This window comes from Gymnodraco acuticeps, unplaced genomic scaffold (genome assembly GCF_902827175.1).
Source record: "Gymnodraco acuticeps unplaced genomic scaffold, fGymAcu1.1, whole genome shotgun sequence".
Classification (NCBI taxonomy): Eukaryota; Metazoa; Chordata; class Actinopteri; order Perciformes; family Bathydraconidae; genus Gymnodraco; species Gymnodraco acuticeps.
This window is the reverse complement of record NW_022992321.1, coordinates 32,501-57,500: the sequence shown is the minus strand read 5'-3', so window position 1 is coordinate 57,500 and position 25,000 is coordinate 32,501. Positions and strand designations below refer to the sequence as shown.

At 43.7% G+C, this 25,000-nt stretch overlaps 3 protein-coding genes across 4 annotated transcripts in view; 1 reads left to right on the top strand and 2 right to left on the bottom strand.

Annotated features, from left to right (window-relative positions):
- The window catches only part of cldn5b (claudin 5b), a 24,211-nt gene extending 148 nt beyond the window's left edge, over positions 1 to 24,063 (top strand). The window contains exons 1-3 of one of the 2 annotated variants that reach the window (XR_004568290.1): positions 1 to 143; positions 2,430 to 5,051; positions 24,005 to 24,063. The exon at positions 1 to 143 is cut by the window's left edge and continues 148 nt beyond it. Coding sequence is in view for 1 of the 2 variants with exons in the window: in XM_034208458.1 (XP_034064349.1) it covers positions 1 to 143; positions 2,430 to 2,864 (578 nt within the window). In the remaining variant the exon portion in view is untranslated. Of the gene's footprint in view, positions 144 to 2,429; positions 5,224 to 24,004 lie in introns of those variants that run through there. The other variant, XM_034208458.1, reaches the window with a different exon arrangement.
- On the bottom strand, positions 9,170 to 18,348 carry acads (acyl-CoA dehydrogenase short chain). The gene is given in 11 exon segments (XM_034208456.1): positions 9,170 to 10,410; positions 10,504 to 10,560; positions 13,158 to 13,253; positions 13,483 to 13,620; positions 14,480 to 14,650; positions 14,768 to 14,919; positions 15,094 to 15,205; positions 15,955 to 16,050; positions 16,052 to 16,105; positions 17,217 to 17,374; positions 18,269 to 18,348. Coding segments are annotated over 11 exon segments (1,212 nt in total). The 5' UTR covers positions 18,297 to 18,348; the 3' UTR covers positions 9,170 to 10,260.
- On the bottom strand, positions 19,454 to 23,581 carry crybb1 (crystallin, beta B1). Its single transcript, XM_034208457.1, has 6 exons — positions 23,476 to 23,581; positions 22,411 to 22,539; positions 21,770 to 21,888; positions 21,550 to 21,682; positions 20,844 to 20,986; positions 19,454 to 19,788 (listed from the first exon to the last, which is right to left on the bottom strand). Exons 2-6 carry the CDS (start codon positions 22,528 to 22,530, stop codon positions 19,611 to 19,613), a joined length of 693 nt encoding a protein of 230 aa, XP_034064348.1. The 5' UTR covers positions 22,531 to 22,539; positions 23,476 to 23,581; the 3' UTR covers positions 19,454 to 19,610.
- Positions 24,064 to 25,000: the final 937 nt, after the last annotated feature.

The window sequence follows — 25,000 nt, the reverse complement described above, 5'->3', positions numbered from 1 at the left end:
TGGTGGCTTGCGGCCTGCCCATGTGGAAGGTCACGGCGTTCATCGACTCCAACATCGTGGTGGCGCAGACGATCTGGGACGGACTCTGGATGTCCTGCGTGGTCCAGAGCACCGGGCAGATGCAGTGCAAGATACACGACTCGGTGCGTTGGACACTCTTTTATATTTCCCTACTTCCTTATTTCCCTATTTCCCAGATTTGGAGAATATTAAGAGTGATTTTTGGGAAGTTATTGAGTTCGAATATGGGTTTCTAAATCCTGATATTGTTAGAAATGGCAATTCAGCATCCTCAATAACCCCCACAAACCACTCCTAATAGTAGGCTATTGCACACCTTGTTTTTTCCCCGTTACTAAATCTGGCTTTTTCTGACATTATTTGAGTGGTTGTTGGGGGTTATTGAGGATGCTGAAGCCCACCTGGAGTACGAAAATGGGTTTCTAGATCCTGATATTATTAGAAATAGCAATTAAGCATCCTCAATAACCCCCAATAATTTGCATTATAGTCCATGAAGACAATTTGGACAATTTTGGAGTGGGGCTTTATAGGTTATTGAGGATGCTGAAGCCCACTAGGCATAGGAATGTGGGTCCTTTCTGGTTTCTAGATCCTGATAAAGTCAGAAATGGCAATTAAGCATCCTCAATAACCCCCACAAACCACTCCTAATAGTATTGCACACTTTCTTCTTTTCCCTTGACCAAATCTGGCTGTTTTCTGACATTATTTGAGTGGTTTTTGGGGGTTATTGAGGATGCTGAAGCCCACCGGGAGCAGGAATATGGGCACTTTCTGGTTGCTGGATCCTAATATTGTTCGAAACAGATTCAGCATCCTCAATAACCCCCAAAAAACCACTCCAGAATGATCCAAATGGACCAAGCTTTTTAAGCTATTGTGTATATTAATGCTAATTAATGCAACTTTTGCAAATCACCCAACATATGCAGATTAGCACACGACAGTTTCTATGTTCTGGAGACCCCTACTATACATTTATATCATAACACTTTGGGGTCCTCACGTTTCCGGGTTCACAATATGACTCTTTGAGCTGGCAAATAGCACTGTGTAAAGTGCGCTAATTAAATTGGATAAGAGTCTATGAAGATTATTTTGAATTTGGACAACTTGAAGTGGTTGTGGGGTTATTGGGGATACTGAATCCATTTCTGACATTATCAGGTCCATAATGGTAATTTTAACCAAAACAATGTGCATATTTATATTCTCTGTGACCTGATATGAGCTGGAAACTAGACATGGCAATCCAACTCACCCTCACGCTTTCTTCCCCTACAGGTGCTGGTTAGGGTCAGTAAAAAGAGCAATCAAATAACTACAAGAAACATAGACAGTCACATAAGTAATGTAAATGCTGTACAGCAGGGGGGTCAAACTTAATTTCAACTCGGGCCACATTAGCATCATGGTTGCACTCAAAGGGCCAGTTTTATATATAAGACTATATAAGAATAAATATATAAATATTTTATGTATATAAAATAATGTATTATATATTACATTATTGCCTCTGCATTGGATTATTATCGGATAGGGTAATAACTTCATAATTAACTCTGAAAGCAGAAGTCTAGGGCAAACAATTGCAAGTCTCTTCTGTGCACATGTCACAAAATGATTTAAAAAGAAAAGCCAAATTCTGAAAAAAGTTTTAAAAAAATAAGTGACATTTTTTTAAAAACAACAACAAAAAATCAAATTCCTAGAAAAAAGTCTAATTTGAGATGCATTGTGGGACATGTAGTTTATGGGCAATGTGCTTCTGTAAATCATCACGTAACCGTATAATACATATTATAACATATATTCTTTGCAAGCTCTTGTGGGGCCACATTAAATGAAGTCGCGGGCTGGATTTGGCCCCCGGGCCTTGAGTTTGACCCCCCTGCTGTACAAGCGTTAATTAGCATTAAATTGCATTATAGCCTGACAATTTAGATTGGTCTTTGGAGCTAATGGGAATCCCAAATAGCAGAAAGTGGGCACCTTTGTGCTCTCAGTAGTCTCATATGAGCTGGAAACTAGACTATGATCTATTTTTTTACACTGTAATACAACTCACCCTCCCCGTTTCCTCTTCATTTCTAATTGTGCAAATTGCCCGCCAGTTGTTTTTTGCTTCGGTTGTTGGGGGGCTGGAGTCTGGAGACCCGTACTATACATTTCTATCATAAATCGTTGGTGTAGTCACGTTTCCGGGTTCACAGTAGAAGTCTTTGAGCCGGTACGTAGCGATGTGAAAGTTGCGTTAATTAGCATTACATTGCATTAATGAAGACAATTTGGACAATGGAGTGATTTTGGGGCTTTAGCATCCAAATGGCAAACTCTCATGAAACTAGACTTGAATCTGTTTTTTTACACTGTAACTAATCTCCCCCTCCCCATTTCTCCCACAGATGCTGTCTCTGTCTCAGGACCTTCAGACGGCTCGAGCGCTCACCGTCATCGCGGCTGTTTTCGGGGTCTTGGCGTTAGCGGTGACGCTGGCCGGCGCTCAGTGTACCAACTGCATCCAGGAGGAGGCGCTGAAGGGGCGCATCGTTTTCACCGGGGGGGTCTTATACATCTTCAGCGGGCTCTTTGTTCTCGTGCCGCTCTGCTGGATGGCCAACAACATCATCGTGGATTTCCACAACCCTCAGATTCCTCCGTCAAAAAAGAGGGAAATCGGGGCGGCCATTTATATCGGATGGGCTTCCACGGCGTTATTGTTGATGGGGGGGGGGCTGCTGTGCTGCTCCTTCTCCCAGGGGGCGAGGGGAGGGTATCCCATAAAATACACCCCCACCAAGAGCATCACCTCCAACGGGGACAAGAAGCACTACGTTTGAGGAGGGGACTTTTGGAGCGGAAATGAAGCTAAAACTGCAACTAAGACGTGTCTTGAAGTTTCCTACATTTTTGTTTTTCCTGCAACGAGACGATCAGATGCAACAGGGAGTTTGACAAAGAAGAATTATGCACAAAAGAGACTTTTAGGAAGAAAAACGTAGGTCACAGGCTCCTCCAACAGAGCAACATGTATATAGGACATAGAACCAGGGCTGTTTCTAGCTTTTTGGGGGCCCTGTGCAAGATGCTGTTTGGGGTCCCTCGTTTTTTAACTACAATGGGGGGGTTCCGAGGTCTTTAAGATGATCTGTGGAGACGCATCAATCTGTTACACTTTAAGAGGAAAACAGGCTACTTTCACGAAAACCAAGCAATTGAAACTTACAAAAAATGATATTAAAAAGGTTAACAATACCATTACATTACATTACATGTTGCTTGTTAGACGCTTTTATCCAAAGCGACTTATATACTCAATACTGTGGGCAATCTCCACAGGAGCAATTTGGGGTGAAATGTCTCAGGGACACAACGACATGCTGACTGCAGTGGGGTTTGAACCTGTGTCCCTCTGATCCAAAGACCAAGGCTCTATCCTCTACGTCAATAAATGCAAGAGATGCAGCATTTTCTCAACAATATATAATTTACATTTTTCATCTTCCTCACTCATTGGCTGACAGCCCAACGATGATTTGGACTTTATTACCCCAAAAACACAAGTCACCGCTTTGCTAACATTGCAGTTGAGTTGTGTTTATATCCTACATTTGATTTTTAAATATAATGCTTCACCAAACACAGGAGGGGGCTTGGCGGTCTACATTAAATACGTCTAACTTTAATTCTCCCCAAATATATTGAGGCTGAACCTGAACTCTCAGCTTGGGGGCCCCCTAGTGGCCGCGGGGGCATCTGCATAGTCCGCCTATAGGAAGAAACGGCCCTGCATAGAACAATAAAACAGATAAAATAGTGCAAGAGTTTTTAACTTTAAGGAGACTTTTGGAGCGGAGGTGAAGCTAACGCGCCAGGGTTGAAGCTGATAGAGAAGCTTCTTGTGTTGGTGTTTTTGAAAAGATATGCTTTGTAGAAATCCACTTTTATTTTTGGGGGGACTTCTTTGGAGCATCTGGTCCAATGGGGACAAACACTACGTCTGAGGAACTTTAGGGGGACTTTTGAGCGAGATGAAGCTAAAACTGAGACGTTTCCTCCAGTTTCAAGGCTTTAGTGTCATTTGCTCAGCAGCTACAGAGTAGATATGGCAATTACAATCTGAAGGCCCAGGCTCCTCCAACAGAGCGACATGAATATAGGACATCGAACAATAACACAGATAAAATAGTGCAAGAGTTTTTAACTTTAGGGGGACTTTTGGAGCGGAGGTGAAGCTAACGGTTTCTGCTAAAACTGCAACTAAGAAGTAATAATAATACATTTCCTTTATATTATATAACACACTTTAAAAACAACGTCATCTCAAGGAGAAAATACAATAAAATAAAAAGTTATCTGAGCTTATACGAGCTGTAGCGCTGCCAAAACTTCTGTTAAAGTGTATAACGGTTGTAGTGTCCGCAGAAACTGAAAAGGCTTTAATCCCTCACAGGGTTGAAGCTGATAGAGAAGCTTCTTGTTTGGGGGTTTTTCGACAAGAAATGCTTCGTAGAAATCCACTTTTATTTTTTGGGGGACTTCTTTGAAGCCAACCTGGACCTTCGCTCAATGTTTGAAATGATGTCTGGTGAAAATGCGACTAAATCTTTTCTTTTTAACTCATTTTCAAAGTGAGGAAACTGGTGGAAACGAACCAGGTTGTTTTTGACAAGAAACTCAAAGGGATAAAACTGCAACTACAAATGTGTCCCGAGGTTATTTCTCTATAATTCTTCTGTCCAGTAGTAACGCTGATGTTTTCAGTCTGCTGTCCTGTCTTCAATGGGGAGTGTGTGTTTTGTATTTTGGCGACTTGTTTCGAGACACACATCTGTTGTGAAAGTTTAAAAATGATGTTAAATCTGCAGCTCGTTAAGACTTAACGAGCTCACTGATGTACTCAGGAGTTCATTAATGCTTCAACACAACGACTGCAATCAATTAGTGGTTAACGAGAGGCTTAACGAGTTAACCTGTAATCCATGGATCATTGTGTGTGTGTGTGTGTGTGTGTGTGTGTGTGTGTGGTTAATAGACCCCTCACCTCCCAGTGGACTCGTTTACTTCCTGGTTCCCACAGTGAACAGCAGGCGCTGAGATGTTTTAAATTCACATTTGAATACATGTCCAGTGTTTCTACTTCCTGACCAAAGTATTTTTAATAAAACATTCTTTTTTTAATAAATGAAAAACTCTAAATAGTGTCTGCACTTGTTTCTTTAATGCTTGGTGTATCTGATATATAAATATGCAATGACTTATAGATGCAATGGTTGACTTTGCCAGGTAGTATAGAGGGTGTTTCTCAATGTCGAGGAAGGATGCTCCAGAGCCACTATTTCAAGGATGCTACGACATCGAGTGCCGCCGAAGGACTGTTCCGATGTCCAGGATGCTTGGAATTCTACCGAGGCCGGCGGCCTACGTTGCGGGAAATTTCGAGGCTGCACATGTGTATCCTCCGCGGTCTTAAAATCCCCACAATGCTTTGCGCACGGACCAATTTCCAAACGTTTGGCGGAAGTCGCGCTCCATTGAAGGCGGGGCCTCGCATATGACGCACACCTGTTAGCCTGTTCCACCATTCTTCGCTTTCCGAGGCTAGGAAGGATTCTTGCCTCGCTTCTGAAGGACCTGACTCGGAGGGACATGTCCTACCAAGGAAGCGTCCTCGACATTGAGGAAAAACCCACAGGCTTCATGATAGAAAATATGAGAGATGCAAAAGAGGAAACGAGCTAATTCATTTTCAAAGTGTGAAATGGTTTCCTTTGTTTACGACTAACAGGAACAAGGAAAAACACGACTGTTAAAAGTCTTGGGGAAAAAGATGTTTGCGATTTCTTTTTGAAAGGACAAACTTTGGAGTTAGGCAGGTTTTAAATCATTATGATGATTTGGACTTTCAATAGAATCATAATAAGGAAACCCTTTAAAGCAGGGGGTCAGACTCAAACACTCAGTGGGCCAAAAATGTGTGCTAGTGGAGGGCCGGACTGGTTCAATGTTTATTGCAGAACTTATTGAAATGAACTTATTGCACATATTAAACCTGGAACTAACAAAGCTTCAATGATTGCCTATAAAAACAACATTAAATAATCAGCTGCATTCATTTCTTATGGCTCTATCTGCAGCTTCTCCAGAGTCATTTCTTATGAGTACATTTCTCCACAGGCCAACAACAGCTTCAACAAAACTATTCCCTCAAAGAGAAAACCAAACATGCCCTGTTGTCCTGAGAGAAAGTGCAGAAGGAAGCATCCATTGAACTCAGTGTGCTGCTCTGTGATGCTAGCTCAGATACTTGGCCTCTCATCTTGGGTGCAAGGTCATCAATGTTTGGGCTCAGGCTCTGAGCGGAGGAGACCCTCAGGATGGAGAGAAGGTGTGCGTGCAATATACCGGAGGGCCAGATCTAATAGGAGTTAGACATTATCCTGCGGGGCTGTTGTCGTGAGAGAGAAAGTGAAACTCAGCCTGTGTGTGTGTGTGTGTGTGTGTGTGTGTGTGTGTGTGTGTGTGTGTGTGTGTGTGTGTGTGTGTGTGTGTGTGTGTGTGTGTGTGTGTGTGTGTGTGTGTGTGTGTGTGTGTGTGTGTGTGTGTGTGTGTGTGTGTGTGTGTTCAGGCTGAGTTCCGCGATGTCTCGCAGACCCCACGCAGCAAGCAGGAAATGAACCCAGCTCACACTGTCCGCTCGCCAACACGGCCCCCAGACCCCACGCAGCATTCTCACCTGTTTGTCATCACTGGTGTCACTTCCTGGTTGCTAACAAACGCCATTGTAAAACATAATCTCTGATGTTCAGCTGTAACGGGGGTGGACCAATCAGAACAGAGTGGGCGAGCTGACCAATCAGAGCACAGTGGGCTCACATAGGGGAGGGGGGCAGGAGCTCCAACAAGCCGTGTAGTACAGAGACACAGATACACAGAGATGCTGTGAGAAACCAATGAGAGTTTGGAACATTGAACAAAGTGAATCTATTCTAGAGACCTCAACGATGGAGCTATGACCAGTAGAAATGACCGTGATGTGGGACCTTTGAGACACTGGAAAGAAAACAGGATTAGACTTCATGTCAGGGCTTTCATATAAAAAAAAGCACCAAAATATAACGAGGAAACAGCCAATCAGCAGCTCTCGCACGCGCTCTTGTTTGTTTGTGAAATAAAGGAAGAAAACAAGAGCCAGGATAATCAGGAGACACACACACACACGAGGTCAGTCTGAACAATGACTTTCTGCACAATCAGCAGCTCCACAGACAGGAAGCAGCAAGCAATCAGTAAACAAGAAGAAGTACTCACACACACAGAAAACTCTCACACACAGAAAACTCTCTCTCTCACACACACACAGAAAACTCTCTCTCTCACACACACACAGAAAACTCTCTCTCTCTCACACACACAGAAAACTCACACACACAGAAAACTCACACACACAGAAAACTCTCTCTCTCACACACACACACAGAAAACTCTCTCTCACACACACACACACAGAAAACTCACACACACAGAAAACTCACACACACAGAAAACTCACACACACAGAAAACTCTCTCTCTCACACACACACAGAAAACTCTCTCTCTCTCACACACACAGAAAACTCTCTCTCACACACACACACACAGAAAACTCACACACACAGAAAACTCTCTCTCTCACACACACACAGAAAACTCTCTCTCTCACACACACACAGAAAACTCTCTCTCTCTCACACACACAGAAAACTCTCTCTCACACACACACAGAAAACTCTCTCTCTCTCTCTCACACACAGAAAACTCTCTCTCTCTCACACACACAGAAAACGCTCTCTCTCTCTCTCCACACACACACACACACACACACACACACACACACACACACACACACACACACACACACACACACACACACACACACACACACACACACACACACACACACACACACACACACACACACACACACACACACACACACACACACACACACACACACACACAGTCCTCACTCACACACAGTCCTCACACACAGTCCTCACACACACACACACACACACAGTCCTCACACAGTCCTCACACACAGTCCTCACACACAGTCCTCACTCACACACAGTCCTCACACACAGTCCTCACACACACACACACACACACAGTCCTCACACACACACACAGTCCTCACACACAGTCCTCACACACACACAGTCCTCACACACAGTCCTCACTCACACACACAGTCCTCACACACAGTCCTCACACACAGTCCTCACACACACACACACAGTCCTCACACACAGTCCTCACACACAGTCCTCACTCACACACAGTCACACACACACAGTCCTCACAGACAGTCCTCACACAGTCCTCACTCACACACAGTCACACACACACAGTCCTCACAGACAGTCCTCACACAGTCCTCACACACACACAGTCCTCACACAGTCCTCACACACACACACACAGTCCTCACACACAGTCCTCACACACAGTCCTCACTCACACACAGTCACACACACACAGTCCACACACAGTCCTCACACAGTCCTCACACACAGTCCTCACTCACACACACAGTCCTCACTCACACACACACAGTCCTCACACACAGTCCTCACTCACACACACACACACAGTCCTCACACACAGTCCTCACTCACACACACAGTCCTCACTCACACACACAGTCCTCACTCACACACACAGTCCTCACTCACACACACAGTCCTCACTCACACACACACAGTCCTCACACAGTCCTCACACACAGTCCTCACTCACACACACAGTCCTCACACACACACACACAGTCCTCACACACACACACACAGTCCTCACACACACACACACACAGTCCTCACACACACAGAGAGACACACAAGCCTGTAAATGATGTCAGCAGGAAACGGCTGCAAGTAACGAACGATGTTAACGACCAATAACTTGAATATAATGTTGTGGTCAAATAAATAAGAAGAAACTGTGAAAACCCTGCAGGAAGTTTGGGTTAAAAAGACAGAAAAACGTCATATTCCAGGAGAAATGCAAACAAAATGAACACATTAAAGATAAATCTAAGTGAGGAAACATAAGACATTTATGTTGCTATTCTTTTTCAGTGTTATTGATGAACTGATGAAAAATATGATCAAAAAGTTGCTTTATTTGTTTCTGCAGTAAAAACAGGAATCCTTTAAATCCTGCAATCGTGTTTTTTATCTTCCACACCATAAATACATTATAATATACAAGTTATTGAGGCACGGTGAAATTAACCAAACACAAGCAAACTGTATTTCATAACAGATGTATCCCTAAAGCGCTTCAATCAGGCTTTATCACCTCGATCATTCAAGTGTTCTCTCGAACTGACATTCAGGATATTACATTAAACTAAAGTCAACAAATGTTTTCAATCTGGAAAAAAAAGTGATTATTTTGCAGTTTTTACAGAAATTCATCAAATAATCCTGAAGCAGCGCCCCCTGCTGGCTGTCCCGGGAAGTGGTCCTTTTACGGGTCAGTTCACACAAAACCTTGAATAAAATTAATCTTGTGTCAATTTATCAAATTCTAATGATTCTAATGACGTCTGCCAGACGATCCATTAGCAGCTTCGGTTTGCATTCAAAGGAAACTTTAAAACCAGAATATTCAGGCGGTTATAAGAGTTGTTTTTATTACTAAGCAGATTTGTGATTGTATATTTTTTAAACCCTTGCTTCTTGTTGAATTGGTCTCATTATTACTGTGTTAAAAAGCAGAATATTTAGATGTTAATTGTTGAAAAGGAGACAAATAACATACAAAACTAAAACTGTCTGCATGGCATGAAAGAAAGTATTGATCCTTAAATCTGGCGATGCATTAAAAGACGGACATTTTTGAGCCGATGGTATAAAGGAAAACTTTAAAACCCAAATATTCACGCAGTTATACGAGTTCTTTTTTTATTTCTAAGCAGATTTGTGATGTTTAAAGTGAACTGACCGTTAAATCAGCAAAGAAAAGTGACGTCTTTGCGCATAGAGTAAAAAATAAGTGCTTTAATTCTCTCGAAACGTGAAACATGTGGGAATCTCCTCCGAACGTCGGCATTTAATAGCGTTTTGGTACAAACATATAAAACCTGCAGCTCAGCTCACATTCTCCTATCTTTACGTATGAGGTAATGTCTCCAGGTCGACTCATCTGACTCCAGATCTGTGATTTATTGTCAGTTTTCGGTTGCGTATCACTGGTACTCCTTCAAGATTTGTCCAGCTATCACCAGTCTCTGGATCTCGCTGGTTCCCTCGTAGATCTCCGTGATGCGAGCGTCTCGATAATGCCTCTCCGCCGGCATGTCCGTCACGTAGCCCATCCCCCCCAGGACCTGGATCGCCTGGAATTCAAGTAAAACACACACACGGGATATTTAGAGAATCTTTAGGGGGGTGTTCTGTGGTTTTGACCGTCCGTTCTGATTGTTTTTTACCTGATGAGCGCAGAAGGTGGCGGCTTCAGACGCTGCGAGTTTAGCCATGGCTGCCTCCTGCAGGAAATACAAAGTGAGGGTAAACACGTGTGCAGAAATGTTAAAAGTAGGCCTGTCGCGATAAGCAATTAGTTGACTTATCGTTCGATAAATAAAAAGGAACTCGATAACTTTTATGACCTCGATACATTTCCATTTCCATGCGTGTTTGTTGATGTGACCAGCATTTTAGCTTTGAGGGGCGGGGCTCACACACAGCCAGGCGCGCTGTGAGGGGCGGGGCTCACACACAGCCAGGCGCGCTGTGAGGGGCGGGGCTCACACAGAGCCAGGCACGCAGTGAGGGGCGGGGCTCACACACAGCCAGGCGCGCTGTGAGGGGCGGGGCTCACACACAGCCAGGCTCGCAGTGAGGGGCGGGGGCTCACACAGAGCCAGGCACGCTGTGAGGGGCGGGGCTCACACACAGCCAGGCACGCTGTGAGGGGCGGGGCTCACACAGAGCCAGGCACGCTGTGAGGGGCGGGGCTCACACACAGCCAGGCACGCTGTGAGGGGCAGGGCTCACGCACAGCCAGGCACGCTGTGAGGGGCGGGGCTCACACACAGCCAGGCACGCAGTGAGGGGCGGGGCTCACACACAGCCAGGCACGCAGTGAGGGGCGGGGCTCACACACAGCCAGGCTCGCAGTGAGGGGCGGGGCTCACACAGAGCCAGGCACGCTGTGAGGGGCGGGGCTCACACACAGCCAGGCACGCTGTGAGGGGCAGGGCTCACGCACAGCCAGGCACGCTGTGAGGGGCGGGGCTCACACACAGCCAGGCACGCAGTGAGGGGCGGGGCTCACACACAGCCAGGCACGCAGTGAGGGGCGGGGCTCACACACAGCCAGGCACGCAGTGAGGGGCGGGGCTCACACACAGCCAGGCACGCAGTGAGGGGCGGGGCTCACACACAGCCAGGCACGCTGTGAGGGGCGGGGCTCACACACAGCCAGGCACGCTGTGAGGGGCGGGGCTCACACACAGCCAGGCACGCTGTGAGGGGCGGGGCTCACACACAGCCAGGCACGCAGTGAGGGGCGGGGCTCACACACAGCCAGGCACGCTGTGAGGGGCGGGGCTCACACACAGCCAGGCACGCAGTGAGGGGCGGGGCTCACACACAGCCAGGCACGCTGTGAGGAGCAGGGCTCACACACAGCCAGGCACGCTGTGAGGGGCGGGGCTCACACACAGCCAGGCTCGCTGTGAGGGGCGGGGGCTCACACACAGCCAGGCACGCAGTGAGGGGCGGGGCTCACACACAGCCAGGCACGCTGTGAGGAGCAGGGCTCACACACAGCCAGGCACGCAGTGAGGGGCGGGCTCACACACAGCCAGGCACGCTGTGAGGGGCGGGGCTCACACACAGCCAGGCACGCAGTGAGGGGCGGGCTCACACACAGCCAGGCACGCTGTGAGGGGCGGGGCTCACACACAGCCAGGCACGCAGTGAGGGGCGGGGCTCACACACAGCCAGGCACGCTGTGAGGAGCAGGGCTCACACACAGCCAGGCACGCTGTGAGGGGCGGGGCTCACACACAGCCAGGCACGCTGTGAGGGGCGGGGCTCACACACAGCCAGGCACGCTGTGAGGGGCGGGGCTCACACACAGCCAGGCACGCTGTGAGGAGCAGGGCTCACACACAGCCAGGCACGCTGTGAGGGGCGGGGCTCACACACAGCCAGGCACGCAGTGAGGGGCGGGCTCACACACAGCCAGGCACGCTGTGAGGGGCGGGGCTCACACACAGCCAGGCACGCAGTGAGGGGCGGGCTCACACACAGCCAGGCACGCTGTGAGGGTCCATTTGAAGTTCAATGGAATTGGTTTGCAAAACCTAATTCCACATCTCCGGTGTGGGAATATTTTGGATTTAAGCCAAATCAACGAGGCGAACCTACGGACTTGAATGAGCCGGTATGTCGCATTGGTTTTAAAAAGCAGTGTTACTTTTGGCAGCTATTTTTGATTTAGTCTTTAGACGAAAATGGTTATTAGTTTCAGTCACATTTTAGTCCTTTTTATCCTTCATAGTTTTAGTCAATGAAAAATCATAACATTTCAGTCAAAATGTTTTCTCTCTTTAAACTAATTCAGTCAAAGCAACATTTCACTCTCTCAACACTTTACTGTAATATCTAGGGATGTGTGTGCACGCCGCTGCAGCGTGTCTGTTAGGCCCCGCCCCCGCACAGAGAGACAGGGAGATGGCTCTTCTGGAGTGAAGAGAGCGGAAATAATGATATCGCAAGTTAGAAAAGTAAGATGCATTTTGACAGACAAGACACTTGGGGGAAAATATGCTGCATTTTGAATGTCCGATAGTCCACCATTAACACCTTAGTCTCGTCAACGAAAACTAAATATACATTTCGTCAAAGTTTTGTTTCGTTATCAAGAATCTATTTTTAGCTCGTCATCGTCTCGCCTAAGTGCTGTAAAAAAGGTCGTTGACGAATCATTATGTCAGTGGTCTAAAATGGTCTTACAACGGTGCCGACAATATTATCGTTTATCGCAATCATTTCCGGGGAAATGTATCGTCCAAGAAAATTAATTATCGCGACAGGCCGAGTGAAACGTGTTAAAATCAGAAGGAAGGAGTACCTTGGTGAAGGGTTTCTTTGAGTCTCGAAGCAGAGCAGCTTTCCAGGTGAGCAGGCGAGCGCTTTCCACCGCCACCCCCATGTCAGCCAGCTTAAACTACAGGAAAAACACTCAATCATTACAAAGAACATCGCTTTCCGGATCCTTAAAGTCAACGTTTTTAGCAGTTTTACCTCCAAATAGTGGTTTTAGATCCTTATAAAGTATTTTTTGACCCATTTATAAGAAACATTAAAGTATTTATCAGAAAGAAAACAAGTCGTAGTGCACCTTGGTTTTTATTTGAGTATAGAGAGTTCTATATGAGTGTTTGCACGACAGTCACCTGTATGGCCTGCAGCTTTCCGATCGGAGCTCCGAATGCAACGCGTTTGAGAGCGTAATCTGCAGCGCAGTCCAGAGACGCCTGAGCGATCCCCAGAGCCTGAGCAGCGATCCCGATCCTCCCGCTGTCCAGAGTTTGCTGCGAGACACAGAAAATGTACGTTTGACAAAGTAAAAAATGCTTTTTGAAGTCGATTGAGATCTTATTTTGAAAAAAGAGAATTTTGAAGGATGATTCAGCTCTTACTTTGAAAATAAAGTACCATAGCGATCTTGGTTTCCACCACCAAGCTACTTTATTTTAGCCAAGGTGTTTCCATTGGGCATTTTTAGCATGATTGAGCTCTTATTTTGAAAAACGGACAATGTAAAAAAAATGCATTTTGAGGTCGATTGAGCTCTTATTTTGAAAAGAAGCACATTTGACAAAGTGAAAAGAGAATTTTAAAGGATGATTGAGCTCTTATTTTGAAAATAAGTACCATGGAGATCTTGGTTTCCAACACCAAGCTACTTTATTTTAGCTAAGGTGTTTCCATTGGGCCTTTTTAGCATGATTGAGCTCTTATTTTGAAAATAAAGTACCATAGCAATCTTGAATCCACTATCAAGCTACTTTTTATTTTATCTGATGAGCTTCATTTACTTATTTGTAAGTTAATTAAGCTCTTATTTAGAAAATGAAGTACCTTTGGAGATCTTAAATCCACAGCCAAGTTACTTTATTTTAGCTAACATGTTTCCATTGTGCATTTCTGGCATGATTGAGTTCTTATTTGAACAAAATAAACACATTTGAGAAAGTGAAAAGAAAATGTTAAAGGATGATGCAACTCTTATTTTGAAAATAAGTACCATGGCGATCTTGGTTTCCACCACCAAGCTACTTTATTTTAGCTAAGGTGTTTCCATTGGGCATTTTTAGCATGATTGAGCTCTTATTTTGAAAAACGAGAATTTTGAAGGATGATTCAGCTCTTATTTTGAAAATAAAGTACCATAGCGATCTTGAACCCGGCGCCTCGAGGCCCCAGCATGTTTCCCAGAGGGATCCTGCAGTCCTCCATGATGATGTTGGCCGTGGACGACGCCTTGATGCCCAGTTTGTCCTCCTTCTTCCCCAGAGAGAGACCGGGGTGAGGCATGGGGATCAGGAAGGCACTGATACCCTGAACACACGGAACAAAACACACCTTAGAGGAAGTAACAAAGCGCCACAAATATGTGAAACAGGTTTCTAAAGATCACAATGCTTCCTTTATCTCTTTGTGTAGGATGTGTCTTGCCTTGTGTTTGAGCTTCTTGTCGGTGGTGGCGAACACGATGGTGGCCGAGGCGTCCCAGCTGTTGGTGATCCAGGCTTTGGTCCCGTTCAGAACCCAGTCCTCTCCGTCCTGAAGGGCCACGGTGGAGGCCGCGCCCGCATCACTGCCGTTACCTGGAGGGGGGATCAATATGCATTTAGCTCACGTGAGAACGCACAAATTGCACTTGTTTTAATGCATTTTCTTGTTTCTATTGTAAAGCCATTTGACCCACTCCCCGTGAATAAAAGGTGATATATAACTAACAGTGTTATTATTGTTATCATCATCATGAATGACCCGTTTACCTGGCTCACTGAGTCCGAAGCAGCCCACCTTCTCTCCGGTGGTGAACGGTGTGATCCACTGCTGCTTCTGCTCCTCTGTGCCGTTCTTTAATATCGGCCCGATGTACAGAGACTAGGAAACACACAGAAATATTATTGTTTATTAGCTATAGGGGAGAACACAGGCCATGTAGCTGCTTAATCATGATTACAGTTAAAAGACAAGAAGAAAACTACATTTTTAACCAGTTTGAATCTTAAAGGTCTTCTATTATACTATTTGTATATATTATAGGTCTCAGATATATAAAAAAACATGTCTTTGAAGTGTTTTGCTGAAAATACCAAACAGATCATGCATTCTAGCCTCAAACCCCTGCCCTGTTACTAAAGTGCTGATTCTGGGTCCGTAGCTTTAAAAAAACAAAACGTGATAAAACTCCATATCCTGTTCCAAACCACATCAAGGATTCTCTCTGAAACAGTCTGGAGCTCAAAGGCTTTCTCTCTTGCCGGTTATACCACAAGGTGAGTTCCTTTTTACTTCCTGCTTCTTCACACACATGTTCTCCAGTACAGGTTAGCTCTGAGTGTTAGCGATGCTAATGTAAACACCGACCATATTACGTCCAAAACAGTCGGGCATTGTTTCTGATAGCAACGTTTCTGATTGGCCCGTGGGTCCACATTTCAGATATTACGTCATATCGGACGCAAATCTGGATCAGCTCCGTTGTTCCCCGTTTTTAGAGATTTGGGTACGGAGGAAAAGAGAGAGGGTTTTATTTCCTGACACACCGGGGACACATATCTATGTATAAATAAAGTGCATTTTGCAGGATAGGAGATCGTTAAAAACAGCTGATATAAAAACACACTCACGTTATTGACGGACACCACGACCCCCGTGCTGGCGCAGCCTCGGCTGATCTCCTCCATGGCCAGACTGTAGGCCAGGTAGTCCATCCCCGCCCCCCCCCAGCTCCTCCGGCACCTCCATGGCCATCACACCCAGCGCCCCCAAATCCTGGATCTGCAGCAGCGTGCACAGGAAGAACATGTTACATACCTTAAACATGAGATAACCCCCTTACTATATTCATTACTCACAGTCAGGGACGTGCACAGGTACGGGCTAATGTTGCCCGGGCAACGGCCCTTTTGAACTTTTTGGCTGACCTGCCCCTCTGGAGAGAGCGAAAGTCTTTTTTTTCTGTTGTGGCCGAATCAACATGATAAGCCCACAATTAGTATTGTAGAGTCTCGCTGCGATAAAACACACCTTGTCAGCGCTGTCATCTGCCCCCAGTCACGTGACTTTGTTTACAATCTGACAGCTGGAAGCAAAGGAAAGCCCTCCGAGTCCGGTCCGGCCTCATGTGGCTATGGTGATCATGTGCCTGCCTGGCTTTGGTGGCCAATCCTCGGGTCAATCTGTCCCCGGAAATGTTCCCGTTTTTAAATATGCTTAAATTGATTTTGAGTTTTCTCATGGCAGTTAGAGTATAGGGGACAAACCAGGGACTTTACTTCCTCTTGACACCAATTAGTGATTTTATTTAAGGCACAGCAGTTACAATGGTCAAACTACATTTAAAACAGAATTGTCCGCATTTTATCTTTAATAGTTACATTAGATATGTTAATGAGATATGGACCGCAAAAAAATGTTTCCCCTGGTTTTCATTTTTTAATTCTTACGTTTTTCAGGGGGGATCGGGGGGCGGCCCTTTTTCTAGTTTAGAGCAATAGCCCCTCTAAATGTCTGTGCACGTCCCTGCTCACAGTCATTATTTACATGTTCAGAAACCAGAAGATCTTACATCTCAAATGAAGTCTCAGGAAATATTAAGTCTGGCACAACCATTTTCTTATAAAGTCCTATCTTATCTTGTGTAGTTTCCCCACAGCTGCAGACGCACATTTATGACGTCCGCTGGCCATCATAAATACTTTGATGCAGTCGGATTCTCAAAGCAGTCTCTTTTCCTAAATCCTTTTGAATAATGCAAGTAAATACAAATAAAATAGAAATAGTTTCACACAGAGGTCAAGGAATAGTGGATAGGAAAAGACGATTGGAGCAGATTTTTAGACAATTCGACTGCAACCTAAGCGGTAGTAGCGCAAGAGTTCAATTGTACCTGTTTTTTAGGGAAAGCATGCTCTTTGTCCAGCTTCCCGGCGATGGGGGTCAGCTCTCGGTCGGCGAAGTCTCTGCAGGTCTGTCGGAGCAGCTGGTGAGTCTCCGACAGCTCTGCCAGAGCCGAGAAACTCCGACAGGAGAGACACAGACCGAGCGCTGAGGGAGACAAAGAGAGATTCATTAGTTAGAATATCTCAACCAGGGATTAACGATGTGGAGAATAGACGATTGGGATTACTGTGATTATTGTGATATTGCAATTACAATCTGATTCAAGACCGAGCGCTGAGGATGGGACAGAAAGAGAGATTCATGAAGAAAATGCATCACAATAAACAATACTAAGTTATTTTTTACTGTTTACCTATTTATTAAAGCATGCTTTTGTTTCTGTTGCACTTTGTCTCTTTACTGTTGTAACAGTATTGTTTATAATAGTAATTATTTCAGTAAATCATCTGAATACTTCCATATAATCCACATATAGTTTCACATGCCTTTATTTCCCTTATTCTGCATAGACTTCCTTCTGTCTTTGAACGCACCACTGCTAGCTTTACATGAAGTAGGTGAAAGGTTATCCTCATCCTCAGTCACCTTCACATCTCTCTGACAGTTATAGAAACACCAAACTATCAAGAATAGCTCTCAAACAACAACAGTTGCCATTCATTAAACTACGTCATTACTTGTTATTAATGTTATTAAACATAGCTAACCTGTTACCTAAATTAGCCAAAAGCTAACATGTAGCTGCTAACTTCTTCCCTTAAATTAGCCTAAAACTAACTCTAATAAACATGTTTCCATATTATAACAACGCGTTTCCTCTGTCAGTAACGAAAGCTAACACACATGTATATGTATATGACAATAAGGTATCATATACAGTGTTAAATTACATAATAAGACCTTCATGTTTGAACTGGTTACATATCAAGCTAACTATGATATTTCTCTATGGTATTTCCCATTTGTTTACACACGTGTTACATAGCCTATGCATGTTACTTTGGTTATTTTTATATATATTTCTCCTCATTTACTCACCCTTTCTAGCTTTAAAGAGAGCAGCCATGCCTCCTTCAGGAACAGATTTGAACTGAGGTGTTATGAAACACAATGCTGCCTTTAGGTGCCGTCGGAATTATTAGTACTAGCAGGTGGAAGCAAACGTCAGTTGAGAATTATGAACGAAAGTATGTACATCATCGTATATACAGTATATTGAGGTACGTGGTTTCTCACTATTATGATTATTAATGTATTTTTATCACAGCTGGTCAATGTAGAGCTAATTTGAATAACATTATATTATACTGCTGTTGGATATCTGAACCTATAAATATATGTCAAAGTGTATTTAATCATTGGTTTGTATAATGTTTAAGCTTTAAGTACTCAAAATTGTGTAGATGTCAACAACGAGGCATTTAAAGGTGTTTCACAATGTTATTTTTTTGTTTTTAGAGTTGATTTTCCTTGTTCAAAAACACAAATACAACAAGGCAACTGAGTGTGGAATTTCCGGGGACCTTGAAGGCAACACGTGTTCACTTTAACATGACGCTACGTAAATGTAACTCTCTCATAGATTCAATTCAATGTGTGTCTTTGGTTCACCTGAACTTATTAATGAAATGTTAAAGTCCCAAAGCAACCAGTAAATGTATTAAAACCATTTTCTCTTGGAGTCTCAGTTACTACACCACCTTCTGTTTGTTGTTGAAGAAATAAATACCTTGAGTATTATTTATTGTAGTAACTTTTCACTTAAGTAATAGTACAACATGTAGTAAAAATGTAGCAAATAACCAAACGTATGGCTCTTTTAAAAGCAAAAAACTATGATATTATTTGTTGGAATTACTTAAATGTGTGTCTAAATATTTGATTTATTTACTTTTTCTTTGTATTTATTATTTTCGTGTGTGTGTGTGTGTGTGTGTGTGTGTGTGTGTGTGTGTGTGTGTGTGTGTGTGTGTGATTTAAATTGGGTCATCCCAAAATGATGCTTCGAAATGTACATGTATCATTGATAACCTTGCACATTGAAGGTAATATAAAACAGTATAATGTGTTTTTTTTTACCCATTATGATATCTAATAATAGCTGTAATATAAAAGCGACCTGTAGGAGATGCAAATAAATAAACACACTTCCCTTTAAGGGCACACCAAACAACAAACACACCATTAACTCCAACAGATAAATAAAGGTAATTCAGCAAGTGAGCTTTTCAGGGTTTTCACAACTTGTTTATTTTGTAGCACCATAAAAAGTCAGTGGGTGTTGAGTTCTCATCCCGTCTTTCCTTTGGGATGGAGCCATGATGGTGGTGTAGATTTAGGGAAGGGTTGGAGATCTAAAGATGGTGGGTGGGGTCAGTATTTACTTGGTGGCGGAGGTGAAGGTGAAGCAGCCTCTCTGGTGGAACTGCATGTCTCTGATGCGACGCATGGACTGCATCTGAGGCTGGTAGGCGCTGAAATCGTTGTAGTGTTTGTAGTCTCCGCACTCAAACAGGTACTGGTAGCCCCTGTATCCGGGGTACTGGTAACCCACCCAACTGGAAGGGAAGAGGGAGGAGGGTTAGTCAAGGGTCAATTGTCAACAGTATCATGCTTAGACTCATTGGTTTGATTATAGGATGTTAAAGTGGTGGTACAGGAGTACACTTAAGGGTTCTTTAGGAGGTTCTGAGGGTCCACAAAGCAGATGTATTGTGTGCTGAGAAGGTTCCAGGGGTCTTTTTAAGAGGTCCTTAGTCAGACATAAGTGTTTAGAAGTCCATTCAGAGGTTTGGGTTTCATTGAAGAGATTCTAGGAGTCCCTAAGATGGTCTTTTAAAGAGTTCTGAGAAGACCAGTGGGGTTTTTGGTCATTGAGGATATTCAACAGGTCCCTAAGATGATTTAAGTGGCTGTTGAGGAGGTTCCAGGGGTCTTTAAAGCAGTTTTAGTGTGTGCTGAGGAGGTTCCAGTCATTTTTAAGAGGTCCTTTAGGAGTTTTAAGAAACCAAAGGATGTTATTAGTCATATATAAGAGTTTAGAAGTCCATTAAGAGGTTTGGGTTTCATTGAGGAGGTTCTAGGGTTAGGGCTAGGGCTAGGTTAGGGTTAGGGTCCCTAAAGCAGTTTTAGTGTCTGCTGAGGAGGTTCCAGGTTTTTCTTAAGAGGTCCTTAGTCAGACATAAGTGTTTAGAAGTCCATTCAGAGGTTTGGGTTTCCTTGAGGAGGTTCTACGGGTCCCTACGATGATTTTGATGGCTGTTGAGGAGGTTCTAGGGGTCTTTGAAGTGATTCTATGGGTCAGTGAGGAGGTTCCAGGGGTCTTTAAAGATAGTTTTTTCTCTACTTTTGCATTTCAAAATCGTCGGTTATAAATCCAAATCTCTCTGCCTTGCTGCTTGTGAGGATATGTCTTTGTGTAAGTAGATCAGAGCGTATATGAAAGCAGGTTGTTTCCAACATATGGGACTACAAATCTGTCTTTTTCTCTCACTTTTCTCTACGTTTTCTTTATAATTGTTCTGAGGACATCTTATTGCATAGGAGCTTCTAGGTTTCCTCCAGGTGTCTGAATAGGAACTATAATCTATAAAAGCATACGATGTGTACTCACGATCCTCCAGGAACCCTCACGCTGCCCACTCTGTCACAGAACCCATGCGCCCACAGGGTGGGAACATCATCCTCCTGGATCTCCATCTTGTTGCCCTTGAAGTCGGAGAGCTCGTAGAGGCAGATCTTGTGCTCCATGCTGTCCTGCAGGGGGGGGGGTCAGGGGGTCATGTTACAGTACATCATGTATGGGTGATAAGGCTGATCAAAGAGAGGGCGAAGAGGAAGTTTGAGTCACTATTAAAGCAAAATGTCCCCAAAACATCTCAGTTCTAGCTTCCTAAATCGTACATATGATAGTAAACTGAATGTCTTTGTATTTTATATTCTACTTTTTCTTATTCTACTATTTAAATATGTGTCATGTCCTTACATTGCTGGTGTTTTATAAGAATTTAAATCGTGTTCAGGTCGTTTTCTTTGTTCGTTTCATAGAACTATTCGTATTAAAGTTCACCAACAAAGGTAGCATTTCATATTGTGTTCATAAATAAGATAATGCCGTCTAGTTAGGGATATTTACAGGGTAATTTCTCAATAATGATGTTATATAATGTTAGATAATGCAGTATATAATGAACCTGCCGATGGGTCTGAGGGACATGAGGCAGTGGTAGGAGTTGCTCCAGGTTGTTATATAATGATCTTATTAAATGTAGGATAATGCAGTTGTGTTTATATATTTTAAATCGTCTTATTAAGCGTACCATGCGGACGGGCCTGAGGGACATGAGGCAGTCGCTGCGGTAGGAGTTGCTCCAGGTGTCCCAGCGAGGATACTCTCCCTTCTCCAGGATGAACATCTCCCCACGGAAGTTAGTCTGCTCAAATGCAACAAAGCTGGAGGGTGAGGGAGGAGAGGAGAATTAGAGGGGATAATATTATATATATATAAGAAGATATCTGCAGTAATGTGTGTCCACTTACGGGCCGCACTCCACAATGATACTACGCACTCTATCCATGCCACGGTCACACACGTTCATACACTCATTCTGGACCTCGATCATCTTTCCCTGGAAGTTCTCCTGGTCGAACATCATCATCTGCACACAGGGAACAGCAGGGAGCAGTTATACAGAGACATAGAGAAGGGCAGTTTATGCTGCATGCATTCGTTTGAATGAAAGGTAACTCATCCATGCAATATCAAACACTGGAAAGCTTTAATGGGTCTAAAAGACTATGGGTCGGATATTATTTGAAAAGAAAACGATGTCAATCTCCCAAAATATGTCTTTTTCTATCAGTTTTCTCTACTTTAACCAACGCATTTCAAAAACTCAGCTACATGGCTGCATGTTTTCTTTATCATTTGTGCAACTGGCCCTTTAAATAGATCAGATTGTATATTAAAGCAGGCTGTTTTTTACAGATGGGACTACAAATATGTCTTTTTCTGTCACTTTTCTCTACGTAGCTGGCCCTTTAAATCAATCAGGTTGCGTGTGTTTCCTGCAGATGGGACTAAACATCTCTCTTTTTCTCTCTCAGTACATTTTCTCTATAGTTTGAGTAACTGGTATTAACCCAGTTCCTAAAGTGCAGGCACAGCGGGGACTACTCACTCTGAAGGACCCCATGCCGGGCTCTCCGGTCTTGGTGGCCTTGCTGGTGGCGGCAGGGGGGGCGCCCTTGTCCTTGGCGTCGGTTCCCTGGCTGGAGGCGGACTTGGCGGTCTGAGACATGGTGAGAGTCTGAAACAGAGACAGAGGTCTATCAAATCAAATCAAACTTTATTTGTATAGCCCAATGTCACAAAGCTGTGTGTCTCTGTGGGCTTTACAGATTCAAAACAACATTGTATATGATGGAGTTACAGCAAAATGAGAAGACAAGATAGTATAGTTATATAGGTGTATACATATTTGTATACATATATTATTTGTATATATATTTGTATTTTGTATTCCTCGGGATTGTGGGAAACGGTATTTCGATCTCTCTGTCTGTACTGAAAGATTGACAATGAAGTGGACTTTGACTTTGAAGTGACAGGATGATGAGAAACAAAAAAATGAAAGTATTAAACGTAAAAGTAACAAATGCAATAAAATCTAAAATAATTACTTATAAAACACTCAAAAGATTTATCGTTAAAAGTAGTTAAAAAGGTCAAATAAATAAAAAACGTTTCATGATCATTCCTACAGGTGTAGCGGAGAAATAGCCAAATTAAGATTAAAAAATAAGTAAAATCATCATCATGTAGTTAAAGTGTTGAATGTACAAAATTCTAAAACACCAAATGTATTTAAAATAATTTAGAAAATGTATTTTAATTTCTTCTCAATCTGTTCTCGTATGAACAGTTGATTTTATAACCCTCTAAAAATCTACTTTTTTAAACGTTTTTTATGCAAAAATCTTAATTTGTGAAGTAAATAAAGCTGTTGTAAAAACAAATGCTATATTTCCATTTTTAAATTGTAGTGGTAAAGTACCTCTAAAATTAAATAAAGTACTTGTTATTCTCCACCTCTGTGTTCATCATGGAGGTTTATAGGGCGTCTGTCGGGGTCTTTCCCCCAGGATGAAGGGTGTTTCCTGGGTGTGTGGGCCCTGTGTCTCTGCTGGATGCTGTACTGTGTTCAGGTGTGTGTGTGAGAGAGTGTGTGTGTGTGTGTCCTTACCTGTGTTTAGCTTAGCTTCAGTGGGAGGCAGGCTCGTGCTGGTGCCTCCAAATCTGCCCCCAGCTTTTATACTCTGGCAAGGGCCATATGCGGAGGGTCTCCTCACAATAAAAAGCCCCTCGTCATCACTTCGGGTCATCAAAGAGCCTGGTAACGCCGATTGGCCCCCCCTGTGCACCCCCCCCACACGTGACCCCCCCCCCCCGTGGCCCCCCGTGGAGTCTGCTGTAAGCGTTTTATTTTGAAAGGAAAACCCTGAGCTGGCGTTTCTTCTCATATGTGATGAGCTGCTGTAGAGAGAGAGGAGAGAGGAATGCACACACACACACACACACACACACACACACACACACACACACACACACACACACACACACACAGTCACCCCCTGATCCGAACACCAACGCACAACCCACTGCACCACACTCCCCTACTACTTTATGTGAATACTCCCTCCGATGACTCTCTGTTTATCAGTTAAACTTCCCGGAAAAATAACACAATGTCCCGAGATATTAAAAGCCTTTAGTGTGTGTGTGTGTGTGTGTGTGTGTGTGTGTGTGTGTGTGTGTGTGTGTGTGTGTGTGTGTGTGTGTGTGGTGTGCGTGTGTGTGAGTGTATGTATGTGTGTGGGTGTGTGTGTGTGTGTGTGTGTGTGTGTGTGTGTGTGCGTGTGTGTGAGTGTATGTATGTGTGTGTGTGTGTGTGTGTGTGTGTTGTGTGTGTGTGCGCGTGTGCGTGTGTGTGAGTGTATGTATGTGTGTGGGTGTGTGTGTGTGCGCGTGTGTGTGTGTCTGTGTGTGTGTGTGTGTGTGTGTGTGTGTGTGTGTGTGTGTGTGTGTGTGTGTGCGTGTGTGTGTGTGTTGTGTGTGTGTTAATCAGACCCTGAATATCTTTCAGCTCCGTTGTTTTCCAAAAACGATTAAAACTATATGAGAAAAATTCTTCCAGCGCTGAAAATAGTCCCCGAAGATATGCACTTCTCTTCCCATTTCGTTTTGATTGAATACAGTGACATTTCAAAATAAATAAACTATAAGTACATTTAGCCGGTACTGAGCTCTTTGTTGAGGATTTTAGGTTTTCATGGGATGGTATTAAAGATAATGTTGATTTCATAATCCTGTAGAAACAAAAAATATACATTTGAATAAATTAAACAGATTTTTCACCGTTTTTGGAACTCTGCCGAATTAGCATCGCAATCTGACCCTGGATTATTCACACCTAATCTGCACACATCTCACACACACCACACACACCACACACACTGTAATCCAAATTGATTCCATACGGGATATAATCTCATGGAGGTGATAATCCAGATATAATCCACGCTGTAATCCAGGAATTATCATCATCATCATCGTTACCAGCCTCCCCTCTAAAGACCTCAAAGGGGATTTACAGAGATGTTTAAAGTGATTTAAATTCAAATTATGCTCCAGCATGTCGATGAAATACATGCTCTCATCAATCAATCAATCAATCAATCAATCAATCAATCAAAGTTTATTTATAGCCC